Below are 12,593 nucleotides of genomic sequence, written 5' to 3' on the forward strand. Positions count from 1 at the left end.
TGATGAAGTAGCTACTGATGATGCTAGAAATGTCCAAGAACTGAGACAATGCCTATAGCAGATCTCCACTGGCTGATCTGAGATAATGATCATATACAAATATACCAAAACAAGTCAGTCCTTATTGATCAAAATCAGTTCAAATCAATTCTCATAGGTCAAAATCAGGTCAAAATCCATTGCATGTTAAGTCATCAATTAGAATCGTTAGAAAAGACATTCATTATAAAGATGTTTACTGTGTAAAAATAAAGTCTTCAGAAAGAAACTTGACCTTAAAATTATCATTAAATTTTAATCATGACCCACAAGTGAAAATCTTAATTAACATTGCTGGCTTACAACTAAACTCTTATCAAAACTGTTTTTCTTTTAGTCTGAGGTAAAAGTGCATTGATGTTTGTATACTGGCAAGCCTCGTTTATTTGATTATGATGCAGGTACATTGATTGTGCAATTAACCTTCATTCGTGCCCTATTGGGTTAATATAGGCTAGTGATTATGCAGTTTAACTTCATTTATGTCCTATTGGGTTAATATGCTTTACTGTTAGACAGGCAACAATCAAGCCATTTACACTATAGGTCTAAAGATTGTAATATATATGTAGCCTATGTATTTATGTATTTGTAATAATACAGTAAGAGTATAAAAGTCTTCTTTTAAAAACAATTTAAAAACACTAAAAAATCATTTTTCCAAAAGTTTGAGTAGTGTACATAATTTTTCACATTTAAGACTTTGGAATTCATTCGTTTATTATCAGGTTGTCGCTGTATGTACATGCATTTACATTGCATTTAAAAGCAATTGCAACAAGACCCTACTATCTCCATGAAATGTTCTGCAGAGTAACTATAGTACGAACTTCCGTGAACTTGACCCAAATAACGTGTGACCTGAGCGGAACTCTCCAACTGTTATATAATGATTCACAAATGCTCACGCAGTGTATCAGATACTGTATGTAGCGTGTTATAAGCCTGTGGCAATACAGCCATGTCAGTGTAAGAGCTCAGCTTCAGCTCAGCATGTTGTCGTTTTTCTGGAGAAACGGAGTGGAGACGCCGGAGCCGCTTAAAGCAGATGTGACAGGTAAGGTTTCTTTCAGTGAACATTTTTTTTTTGTGCAAAGTAAGGAACACAGCTGTATCATCAAGACTCCTGAAGCAGATGTTAGCTTAGCCGCAAGAGCAATGCAAAACAGATGGTTTTGAATCCAAAATTTCAGTGTGTTTTAGAAATGCACATTTATTGAAGAAATTACACATACACCTAGGTTTTTTTTCTTTTCTTTTTTCCTACGGAAAAGGAAAGCGATTTGTTCTGACTCGTGAACGAGTCCATCGTCTGAAGCGGATCTTTTAAATGAATCGATTGAACTGGTTCACAAAACCTTTGCCACGACTCGATTGTGACCATGACGCAGTGTGTGAGCGTTTGGAGAGAATTGAGCGAAAAACAAAAAAAAAAAAAAAAAAACCTTTAGCTGGGCATTAGTCAAATAGCTGAAATGTAACAAATAAAAATATTAAATATGATTGTTTGTGTATAGGAAACAGTTTTTGTTAAAATATTAGCATTTTATTGAAATACTCAAAAACTTTTATGGTGACATATGTATATGCCTTTATAGCCTATGGCTTTATGTGAATGTAAGAATTTCCTTCATTTTCACTATAGGAGCATTGAATTTAAATTCTGACATATTAGCCTGTAAAGACAGATATACCATGAGCTATGCCAGCAATGTCATTTAAGAAGGTAAATATAAAATGAGATACTTATCATAAAACGTGAGTTTTTTTCTGTAAATAAATAAAAAATAATAAAGCAATCTGTCACGCCCCTGGACTCATTTCATTGTGTTTTCCCTCCACATGTGTTCCGTGTCCCTGTTAATTAGTTATTCTATGCACCTGTGTTTCCCCAATTATCCTGTCTTTATAAGCCCTAGTCCTTTCAGTTTGTGTTTGTCGGTTCTTAAATGTCTTCCATGTGCTCTATGTTTTCCATTTGGATTATTAAAGTTTATAGTTTTTTGTATTTTTATTTTGTTTTTCTCTGCTGGTCCTGTCCAGCCCTCCTTCATCCTTGGTTTCCTCGTTCAGCCCTGAGGGGGCTTCCGGGCCTCCAATGCCTGCTCCTAGAATGTGCCCTCCAGTGCCAGCTCCTCGAAAATGCCCACCCTCCCACCCGCTCCTTCCTCCTCCTCTGCTGTCGTTGGATTATTAAAGACTCTCTTTCATGAATTCCTTGTCTCCTCGTTCCTGGCTTCCTTGACACCTTGTTTAGTGTGACACGATTAGAAGATGCAATCAAACACTGCTGCATAGGCAAAGTTTGCTTGCAAAAAAGTTTAGGAAACTGATCCATTAGCATGGGCCAGAAAAGCATTCTTTCAGGACTAAAGTTATTAGGTAAAATGTACATAAACATTTTGAACTGTCAGTGGCCCTAGAGGGTTTGAGAGAGACCCTGTATGCCTATTTCTCAATTTGGAAAAACACCAGAACTAATACCGCATTCCAGGCAACCCGTTACCTGTGTTTTTCCAACCTTCTACCCATGAAAGTGCACTGGAACAGCAGTCAAACCTGTGGCTTCCCACCCGTGAACTCGTACTAGATTGATGTACTCCCAGTTCCGAGCTCTGACGTCACATAGCCCGCGAAACAACATTTTTGTAATTTTGCACCTCCTTGCTTCACTTTTTATAGATTTGTTGAAAGCCTCAATGTCAGATTTACATATTAAATGGTCTGTTTTTTCTTTCAGGCTCCATCCCACCATGGCTTCAGGGGACACTCTTGCGAAATGGTCCTGGTCTGTTTTCAGTTGGTAACACTTCTTACAAGCACTGGTTTGATGGAATGGCACTCATCCACAGTTTCACGTTTAAAGATGGTATGTTGGGTGAAAAATAGTGCAGTACTACGCTGAACACTGTTGCAAAATCTGCAAAGTGCTTGTGCTATTTTACTATATCTAGGAATGTATAGAGTATTGGATGCATCATAAACAATAAAACTCTTTGTTTTCAGGGGATGTATTTTACAGAAGTAAATTCTTGAATAGTGAAACATACAAAAAGAACATAGCTGCCAATAGGATCATTGTATCTGAATTTGGAACCATGGTTTATCCAGATCCCTGCAAGAATATATTTTCCAAGTAAACGGTCATTCCTTCTAAACCTTTTTAATTTTGTATTAAGAGTCCAATCAGAATGACCTGGTTAATTGCTTTGTATTGCTTTGTAGAGCCTTCAGTTACTTGATGAATGCCATTCCGGATTTCACAGATAATAATCTCATAAACATCATAAGATATGGTGAAGATTATTATGCTTCATCAGAAGTGAACTACATTAACCAAATTGACCCACTGACACTAGAAACATTAGGAAGAGTAAGTCCAGATCTGTTCATCCATTCATTTATTTTGATGGTCTACTGCATCTCAAGATTGTTTTGTCATGCCACTGCAGATAAATTGTTCTTTATTATCATTGCAGACTAACTACAGAAACCACATTGCCATTAACTTGGCAACCGCACACCCTCACTATGATGAAGAAGGGACCACGTACAACATGGGCACTGCCATCATGAACTTCGGCAGACCGAAATATGTTATTTTCAAGGTGCCAACCAATGCCACAGGTAACAAGAGAAATGTATACCATTAGTGACTATTGTGGCCCTTTGTTGTATGAATACAAAAAACATAGACATGATAAGAAATGGCATAAATAATAGTCAGAGTTGTGAACTCCTCAATCAAAAATGACAAATCAGCCACAATGAAGTAGTCTTTGATAATATATAAATATGTCCAAATGCAAAACTTAATAAAAGTAAGTAATTATATCTAAAAATATTCATAACTTGAAGAATCCAATATATTTTTATTATTTTATATAGAAACTAGATTTGAAAAAGCCTAGCCAGAAAGTCTGAAGTAGTTTTAAAAGCTTAAAGGGGACCTATTATGCCCCTTTTTTCTTTCCCTCTAAATGCAAATGAGCCGGTACTCCCCGAGAAGAGGGCGGAGCTTCAAGAGCTCAAGCTCTGGCAATTCGGTTGTTAAGTGGTGACGTTAGAAGCGCTGTTTCCAGGTCCAAGCCTCAACTCACTTCACTTGAGAATACTAGCTCAGCAGCCATTTATGAGCACTGTTTAATTATATTAAACATTTAGGCTAAACGTTTTCAAACTTACGGTGTACACTACAGTCTCCATGCTCACAGCGTCCCAAACACAAAAAAAAATTATATTTATTTATTTTCATTTATATTTTCATTGTCTGACTATCTGGGATTTCGGTATGGAGTTAAAGGTTAGGATTATCATTTTTATGGTAGTATTATATCACATTGTGAGTGTATATTAGAAACCTTTTGTTGTTTTCTTGTGGTATCTGATAGAGCGTTTGGACACGGAGGCGGTGACACGTGACGTCAGTCTTAACAAGCAAATCCTGGTGCTGGCTTTGCAAATAAAAATGGCGGACTGTGTACAACTCGTTGTAAACTTGCTCAGGGCAGTTCTACGTTAAAACAGCAGCGTGTGTCAACATTTGTAGGCAGAGCCTGTGGCTAATGTGATGCCACATTAGCACCAAGTCGGAAAACAGGTTGGGAGACACTGCTTATGATTTATGGGGTTTAAAAAAAAGGAGTGGGTGGATTTTTATCATTATAGGGTGGTTGTGTACGCACACTTCCACCACACATTTATGTCCAAACACCATGCAAAAGTGAATTTTGCATAATAGGTCACCTTTAAAGTTTGAGGGTTTTCAGTTTTAACTAATTTGATTGTTTTGCTAAATTAGCATGTCGTTAGCATAATTAGCAAGTCATTAGCATGTCGTTAACAAGCTTCTAACATGTTGCTAACATTATTAGCAAGTGACTAGCATGTCGCTAGCATGTTGTTAACATGAATAGCAAGTGACTAGCATGTTGTTAACATGATTAGCAAGTACTAGCATGTCATTAGCATGATTAGCAAGTAAAAAGCATGTTGTTCACATGTTTTTATCATGTTGCTAACATGATTAGTAAGTTACTAGCATGTTGCTAGCATGATTAGCAAGTAACTAACATGTCATTAGCATAATTAGCAAGTAAATAGCATGTTGCTCACATGTAACCAGCATGATAAGCACATGACTTTCATGTTACTAGCATGATTAGCAAGTTACTAACATGTTGCTAGCATGTTTCTAGCCTGATTAGCAAGTTACTAGCATGTTGTTAGCATGTGTCTATGGTAATCCAGTTAAAACCAGCTAAAACCAGTTGATTCAGTAAAAACCAACTAAAAACCACATGTCGCCCTGCCCCATACCTACTCTGATTGGTTCGATCGTCTTTCATAGACATACATGATAGGAAATGTGTGTGTAGTTGGTGTAGGACGGAGTATGTTGTCTACAAAGCTAAAAACACACACTGTGCAGTTTTACAAAGCCTTCATTATAATGCACAGAAGAAAAATAAAACATTAACCTGTAACTCGCCATGTCCCTGAAATGATTGTTTTGCTAAATTAAACTGATCTTTAGGCTAACAGATGAACAACCAACTACATTTAATAAATGAATTGGGTTTATTTCCCACAGAGGGAGGATCAGGTCTTCAGATAGAAGAATGAATTATGAATTAAATAATTTTTGTAAATTTGATTATTTCATATCATCAGAGTATGAGAAAGTATTGTTTTAATTTATATAGCATGACAAGACAATTATTGTTACGTATAATTATCTGCAACAGGCTAATGTGTCTGCCATTTCAATTTTTATGAAACTTGAATTTTCTTTACTACATTGCAAAGCATAGACTTTTCCTCCCCTTTATTTCAGGAAAATATGCTGCTCCTCATTATTTTAAAGTGAAGAAATCGAGAAACTTTTATTTTTATCGGCCAGTGATGATTCTGAAAGGACATACCTGTAATCTGTTGCTATTAATGAACGTAATTCCATGCGCATCGTGTCCTTATTTCAGTTCAGTTGTCTCACAGCCACTGCGGTCAAATATTGAGATAAACTTTATAAAGTATCATCTATTTATATTAAATTAATATATTAAATTTGTATCTTCTCTGATACCCATTTTGTGATCATTATTGAGCCGGTTATTTTCAGTCAGCTGGAATGCTTAACGTGGCTTAATGCATTAAAAAGTTTTTTTTTTTTTTTTTTTTTTTTTTTTTTTTTTTTTTTTAAAGACCAAACTCAGTAAACACATTATTAATAAAGTATTCTATTCACAGATAAGCAGATGAGTCCAGAATAAGAACGCAATGCGTTTAATTACGTGTTAAGCATTTTCTTCCAATAGAAAACCATTAGCCTAAAAGGAAAACGCTTAACGTGGCATAATGCATTAAAACGTGTTTTAAAAAGAACAAACAGAAAAGTAAACATGTCATTAGCATGTCATTAGCAAGTGACTAACATGTTGCTAGCAAGTTGTTAGCATGATTAGCAAGTAATTAGCATGTTGTTTACATGTTTCTAGCATTTTGCTATCATGATTAGTAAGTTACTAGCATGTTGCTAGCATGATTAACAAGTGACTAGCATGTTGTTAGCATGATTAGCAAGTGACTAGCATGTTGTTATCATGACTAGCAAGTGACTAGCATGTCATTAGCATGATTAACAATTGAATAGCATGTAACTAGCATGTTTCCAGCATGATTAGCAAATGACTAGCATTTTACTAGCATGATAAGCAAGTTACTAACATGTCGCTTGCATGTTTCTAGCCTGATTAGCAGGTTACTAGCTTGTTGTTAGCATGTTTCTATGCTAATCCAGCTAAAACAGTTGATTCAGTAAAAAAAAAACAACAACTAAAAACCAGTTAAGACCAGTCTGACCTGCTAAAAAAGTGGCCAAAACCACTTTAAAACCAGCTTGGGAGACCAGTCAAAGCAGTCAATCAGCTTAGGCTGGTTTAAGATGCTTTTTTGGTAATGAGTTGTTAAGAAGTAAGTTGATTAAATGTTGGGTGAGTCTTATTGTATAAAAGTTTTCACCCAATGAAAGTCTATGGGATTTTAGGTGGTTTTGATAGTCTGGTTTACGAAAACCATAAGCCGGATCAGTTAGAAAAGATATAGCAACCAGACTCAGACCAGTCTGAAGGTCTGACCCAAGTTTGGTGGATGTAGTATTAAAAAACTAGGAGGAGATACATTTTAAAATTGGGTCTCTGGAAGAGGAAGAAGAAGAAGTTGACGTTTAAATCTTTCTCAAGCCAACTTAATAGATGGTGAATAATTTAGAAATCCCCTCAAAATACAAATTATTAAAGAATACATATTACAGAAATAAAATTTTGTATGTTTTATTAAAACAAAAAATCTGCAGTCAGTTTTGACCCCCGAATAAGGAATAACCAAACTAATAGATGGGCCATATTTCAGAAGGAACAACTAAACAATGCATACGTTTCTTATTTCAGATAAAGAGAAGAAGCCAGCCCTCAGGAATGTGGAACAAATTTGCTCCATTCCTTTCCGCTCCACCTTGTATCCGAGCTACTTCCACAGCTTCGGCATGACGGAGAACTACATTATCTTTGTAGAGCAGGCCTTCAAGCTGGATATCCTCAAACTGGCCACAGCTTACTTCAGAGATGTCAACTGGGGAAGTTGCCTTAAATTCGACAAAGATGATATTGTGAGCAAAATGTCTTCTGTTTTGTGTAAAACAGTACTCCATTCATTCATCAAAATAGTCTAACAACTATTGGTTTTGATCATCACATAGACACTGATCCATCTGGTCAATAGGAAGACTGGGAAAACTGCGAGCACAAAGTACTATGCAGACGCATTTGTGGTCTTTCATCACATCAATGCTTATGAAGAAGATGGCCATGTTGTCTTTGACTTGATCACATACCAGGACAGCAATCTGTATGATATGTTCTACATACACAACATGAAGCAAGATGTTGACAAATTTATAGAGACCAACAAGGACTTCTCTCGACCAACATGTCAACGGTTTGTCCTTCCTCTCATCATAGACAAGGTAACACAGGAAATATAAAGAGGAAAACTGTAAATGCATAAATTATTATTCTGACAATAATTCAAATTCAAATCATTATGGAATTTAATAGTTGATCAGAATATGCTGTATTATTGGCAAGACATAAATGCACAATTCTTGAACAGATTTTAGATCTGCTTTGTGCAGATAAATTGTAACAGGAGAACTCTTGGCATATTTCTGTAAATAATTATTCATTGTATCAAAACCACTGAATAGAACAAACTGAATTGAGACCAAATTCCATATCCAATTTATGCTTTACTTTACTGTATCACTTTTCATAGAATAACAGACCTTTTCTCTCATGCTATCAGGAAGCTCCACTAGACACCAACCTGGTGAAGTTACAGGACACAACAGCCACAGCAGTGCTGAAGCAGGACGGCTCCATCTACTGCACCCCTGACACTATTTTTGAGGGTGATTCCCATATTCAGAACTTTTATAATTTTTTTTAATTTGTTCTCATTTTTACCATTGTTTCTTGTATAATTACAGGTTTAGAATTGCCAGGGATTAACTACAAATTCAACAGTAAGAAGTATAGGTACTTCTATGGCACCAGGGTGGATTGGTCACCATATCCAAGCAAGGTAAATATTTAGCATTTATTCAAACCAAATACCTTGCTGTTGTTGGCACAATAAAATGCAATAATTTAGCAATATGACCTCCTGTTATATAGATTGCAAAAGTGGACATAGCTACCAGGACACACCAAGTGTGGATCGAGGAGGAATGTTACCCATCTGAGCCAGTGTTTGTAGCATCTCCAGATGCTGTTGAAGAAGATGAGGGTGAGTATTTTATTTAACATTTAGCATTTGCTAAATATTAATAATGTTTCTGCATAATAAAAGATTTGAAAACACATAACTAGTCTTTAATTGCAGCAAACATATAATTTCTTGCATGGCACAATCTGATTCAAAGCAAAAAAATCTTACTATTTTTGTCTTGTTTCTAGTCAAAATATCTAAAAAATCTTAAATTAACATGCATTTACTAGATAAGCAAAACGACATAATATATTTAGACTTGTTTCCAGGTGTCACGGTGCGGTAAGGGAACACACCATGTAAACAAGGGTCTGGGTCATCACGCAGGTCTTTATTAACTTAAGGGCAAACAAAGTGGAAACCAAAATGGAAACAAACACCGATATTAGAATCTGACGTTCCCCAGTGCCCAACCAGGGGAACGGCAGAGTAAGGGGCGGAGCAGGGGGAGAGACAGGGGGCCAGGTCCGTGTACTGGAGGGGGACCTAGGGACTGAGGTAGAGCCAGCGGGATGGGGACCCAGGGCAGAACCAGCGTCACCACAGTGGTGTATGTGGAGCTGCCTCCTTGGAACAGGCAATGGTGGACCCCGCCACATCGGGAGCATGATGAGCAGAATCTGCTGCCTTGAAAAGCCCGGAAGCAAGCCCCACCACCTCGGGAGCATTATGAGCAGGCACCCCCACTTCGGGGGGATGGTGAGTGGGCACCGCTACCTCAGGGGCTTTGCAAGCAGACCACGGCGCTCACACTGGCATCAGCAGGGCTTCCTGCACGCTGTGTATCAGCCCGCGATGCTCCAGGAACGGGCATGAGGTACTGTGTGCGACAGACGAGGCCTCTGACGACCTGTGGATTGCCGCTTCGGGAGAACAGTGAGCAGGCTCCGCAGCTAACTCCACCCTGACAGCTGAGCAGCTCAACTGCAGAGTCAGATTGATGTAGTCCTCCAGCGCCTCCTCGGGGTTCCAGTATGTCATAAGGGATTTGAAGGGCTCGGCTAGGCCTCCCCAGAAAAAGACCATTAGGCAGGTCTTCTCCGTAGCTGACTGGCGAGCCACTTGCACAAAGTCCCTGTCGTAATCTTCAATGCACCGGTCTCCCTGGCGGTTGTTGAGGAACTTCCCTGCTGGACCCATGTTTGGTGGATGATTCTGTCACGGCGCAGTAAGGTCCTAACACAGGTCTTTATTAACTTAAGGGAAAACAAAGTAGAAAACAAAATCTAAACAAACACAGATATCAGAATTTGACAAACAGGCTCAAAACAGAAACAGGGATATGACACAACTACGGCAACTTAGTGCTTGCATCAGTCCACATATAAATAACTAATCATCCAGCCCAGAGAGGAGTGGTGAAGGAGTATAAATACCCATCAGGATGGGCAACAGCTGTGTGCGTGTGAGTAGGTGAACAGGTGTGTGGTGTTAAAGTAAAGGAGTCTGGGAGGATGGGAAATGGCAACCTCTGGTGGTGAGAGGGAAAACACCGGGTCCGGACTCATGACAGGACCCCTCCTCTAAAGAACGGCTTCCAGACGTTCCCGAGCGCCCAACCAGCCAGGTCTGTGTGCTGGAGGGGTACCTGGGGACTGAGGCAGAGCCAGCAGGATGGGGACCCAGGGCAAAACCTGCGGCCACCACAGCGGTGATTGTGGAGCTGCCACCTTGGAACCTTGGTGAGTGGACTCCGCTGCCTCGGAATGATTGTGAGCAGACACCACCACCTCGGGGGAACCGTGAACGGGCATCGCCACCTCGGGAACTGTGTGCACGGACCCTGTTGCTTTGGGAGATTTCTGAGTGGACACTGCCATCTCGGGGGAACTATGAGTGGACACCGCCGCCTTGGGGGAACTGAGAGTGGACACCGGTGCCTCGGGGGAACTGAGAGTGGACACCGGCGCCTCGGGGGAACTGAGAGTGGACACCGGCGCCTCGAGGGAACTGTGAGCGGACACTGGTGCCTCGGGGGAACTGTGAGTGGACACCGCTTCCTCGGGAGGATCGTGAGTGGACACTGCCGCCTCGGGGGAACTATGAGCAGACACTGCCACCTCAGGAGGATCATGAGCGGGCACCATTATTTTTGGGAGCTTTGTGAGTGGGCACCGCTGTCTTGGGGCATTTTGCATAAAACAATTTTCTGCCGGTGGGGTAAGTCAAATATTCTTAAAACACAAGTATTTTACTTACCACACTGGCAGTTTATTTTACTTATTTTAAGCAAAATAAGTGCATTTTGTTAAGTACAATTTAGTTTTTACACAGGGCAACTTTTTGAGCAACGTTGCAGGGCAACTTTGGCTAATGTTACCATCAACGGGCAACCAGGTGAGACACAGGGCCCATGACTGATCTAAAGTTTCCACACAGAAATTTTTTGATATTTATATATGGGTTTATTGATATGCAGATTTGATTTTATTAAGTTGTTCGGCAAAATTGCTCAAAAAGTTGCCCCGTGTATCATCAGCCTAACAGTTGCTTTGAGACCCTCCACCTCCCCTAGTTCCACCTAGTTCCCCTATTTCCACTGCTACAGGATTTATGTGTCTTATGTGCTCATAGCAGTGTGTCTGTGTATCTATTGGAAGTACGTAGAAAGTCCATACAGCAGCGTGTTGCAGATCTAGACCAAATACAACTTATCCATACTAAAACTATTGAGAAAGTAATCGTGATTGAACTCTGTTTAAATCAACTGCAAGTTGAGTCACCCATGCTTTTTACTGTTTGTGTGGCACATGGAGATGCTGCCTATGTAGAGTGAACCAGATTGGTCAGTTGTGATGTTCCATAATGATTAGGCTACTATTAGAGCAAATCTTTTGTAATCATGCTGTCTTGACATAACATAAGTGCTTTTTCTTCATTTTCAGGTGTTATCCTGTCTTCTGTGGTTTCATTCAATCCCCAAAAGCCCCCTTTCCTGGTGGTCCTGGATGCTAAATCCTTTAAAGAGATTGCTCGCGCTACCATTGACACTGCTATTCATATGGACCTGCATGGGCTTTTCATCCACGATAAGTCAACCTAAAATGGACATTAAAAATAATCCAGCAACTAATTTTTAGGGAGTAGGATTTTTTTTAAATGAGTAGGATTTTTTTTAAATGATCTTATTTGTTAATTTTTTTGTAAAGATATTTGAGAGGAATCAATATTTTTTCTCAAAAATCCTATGCAAACATTATTGATCATTCTTTCATTATTTCTAATTGTATGTTTACAGACATTCTGTTAAAAAAAGTCTATTGTTACATAGTAACATATATGAAATGATCTCTTCTTGATTGTTTGTGACAATTGAGTAGTTCTTAAGTAGAAAAAAAATAGCTTAAAGCTGTAAACTTTGTAATTTATTGTTCCTAATCTAGCACCATATAGTAAACTTACACTATAAACTTACTACACTATAAAAATTGTTGGCTCTCAGACAAATGTATCTTTGTTTCACATTTGTAAGACAATTTGGAAAAAAAGCATCTGGTGACTGAATTATTATAGTAATTTGATAGACATCCTGTAAAACAGGCTATTGTGATATATGTGATGTAAATAACTAGTAAGATCTTCTGAACTGTTCATTGGAGTAGTCATAGCTTAAAGCTGTAAAACGTTTTTTTTTTTTTTTACCTTTATTGTGTATATTGTGTCCCAAAAACGAGAAGTTGCCATTGTTAAGTTGTTTTCACATTCATGTTTCATATAGAGTATTAGTC

General features: G+C 38.6%; 1 protein-coding gene across 1 annotated transcript; it reads left to right on the top strand.

Moving 5' to 3' along the window:
* Positions 1-932: 932 nt before the first annotated feature.
* On the top strand, positions 933-11,957 carry LOC109110467 (beta,beta-carotene 15,15'-dioxygenase-like). The gene is made up of 11 exons (XM_042728560.1): positions 933-1,096; positions 2,780-2,908; positions 3,046-3,175; positions 3,265-3,412; positions 3,519-3,666; positions 7,488-7,705; positions 7,796-8,062; positions 8,401-8,506; positions 8,585-8,679; positions 8,772-8,883; positions 11,751-11,957. The coding sequence occupies exons 1-11, from the start codon at positions 1,033-1,035 to the stop codon at positions 11,906-11,908; spliced, it is 1,575 nt and encodes a 524-aa protein (XP_042584494.1). The 5' UTR covers positions 933-1,032; the 3' UTR covers positions 11,909-11,957.
* The last annotated feature ends 636 nt before the right edge of the window (positions 11,958-12,593 follow it).

Source organism: Cyprinus carpio, chromosome B7 (assembly GCF_018340385.1).
Source record: "Cyprinus carpio isolate SPL01 chromosome B7, ASM1834038v1, whole genome shotgun sequence".
Lineage (NCBI taxonomy): Eukaryota > Metazoa > Chordata > Actinopteri > Cypriniformes > Cyprinidae > Cyprinus > Cyprinus carpio.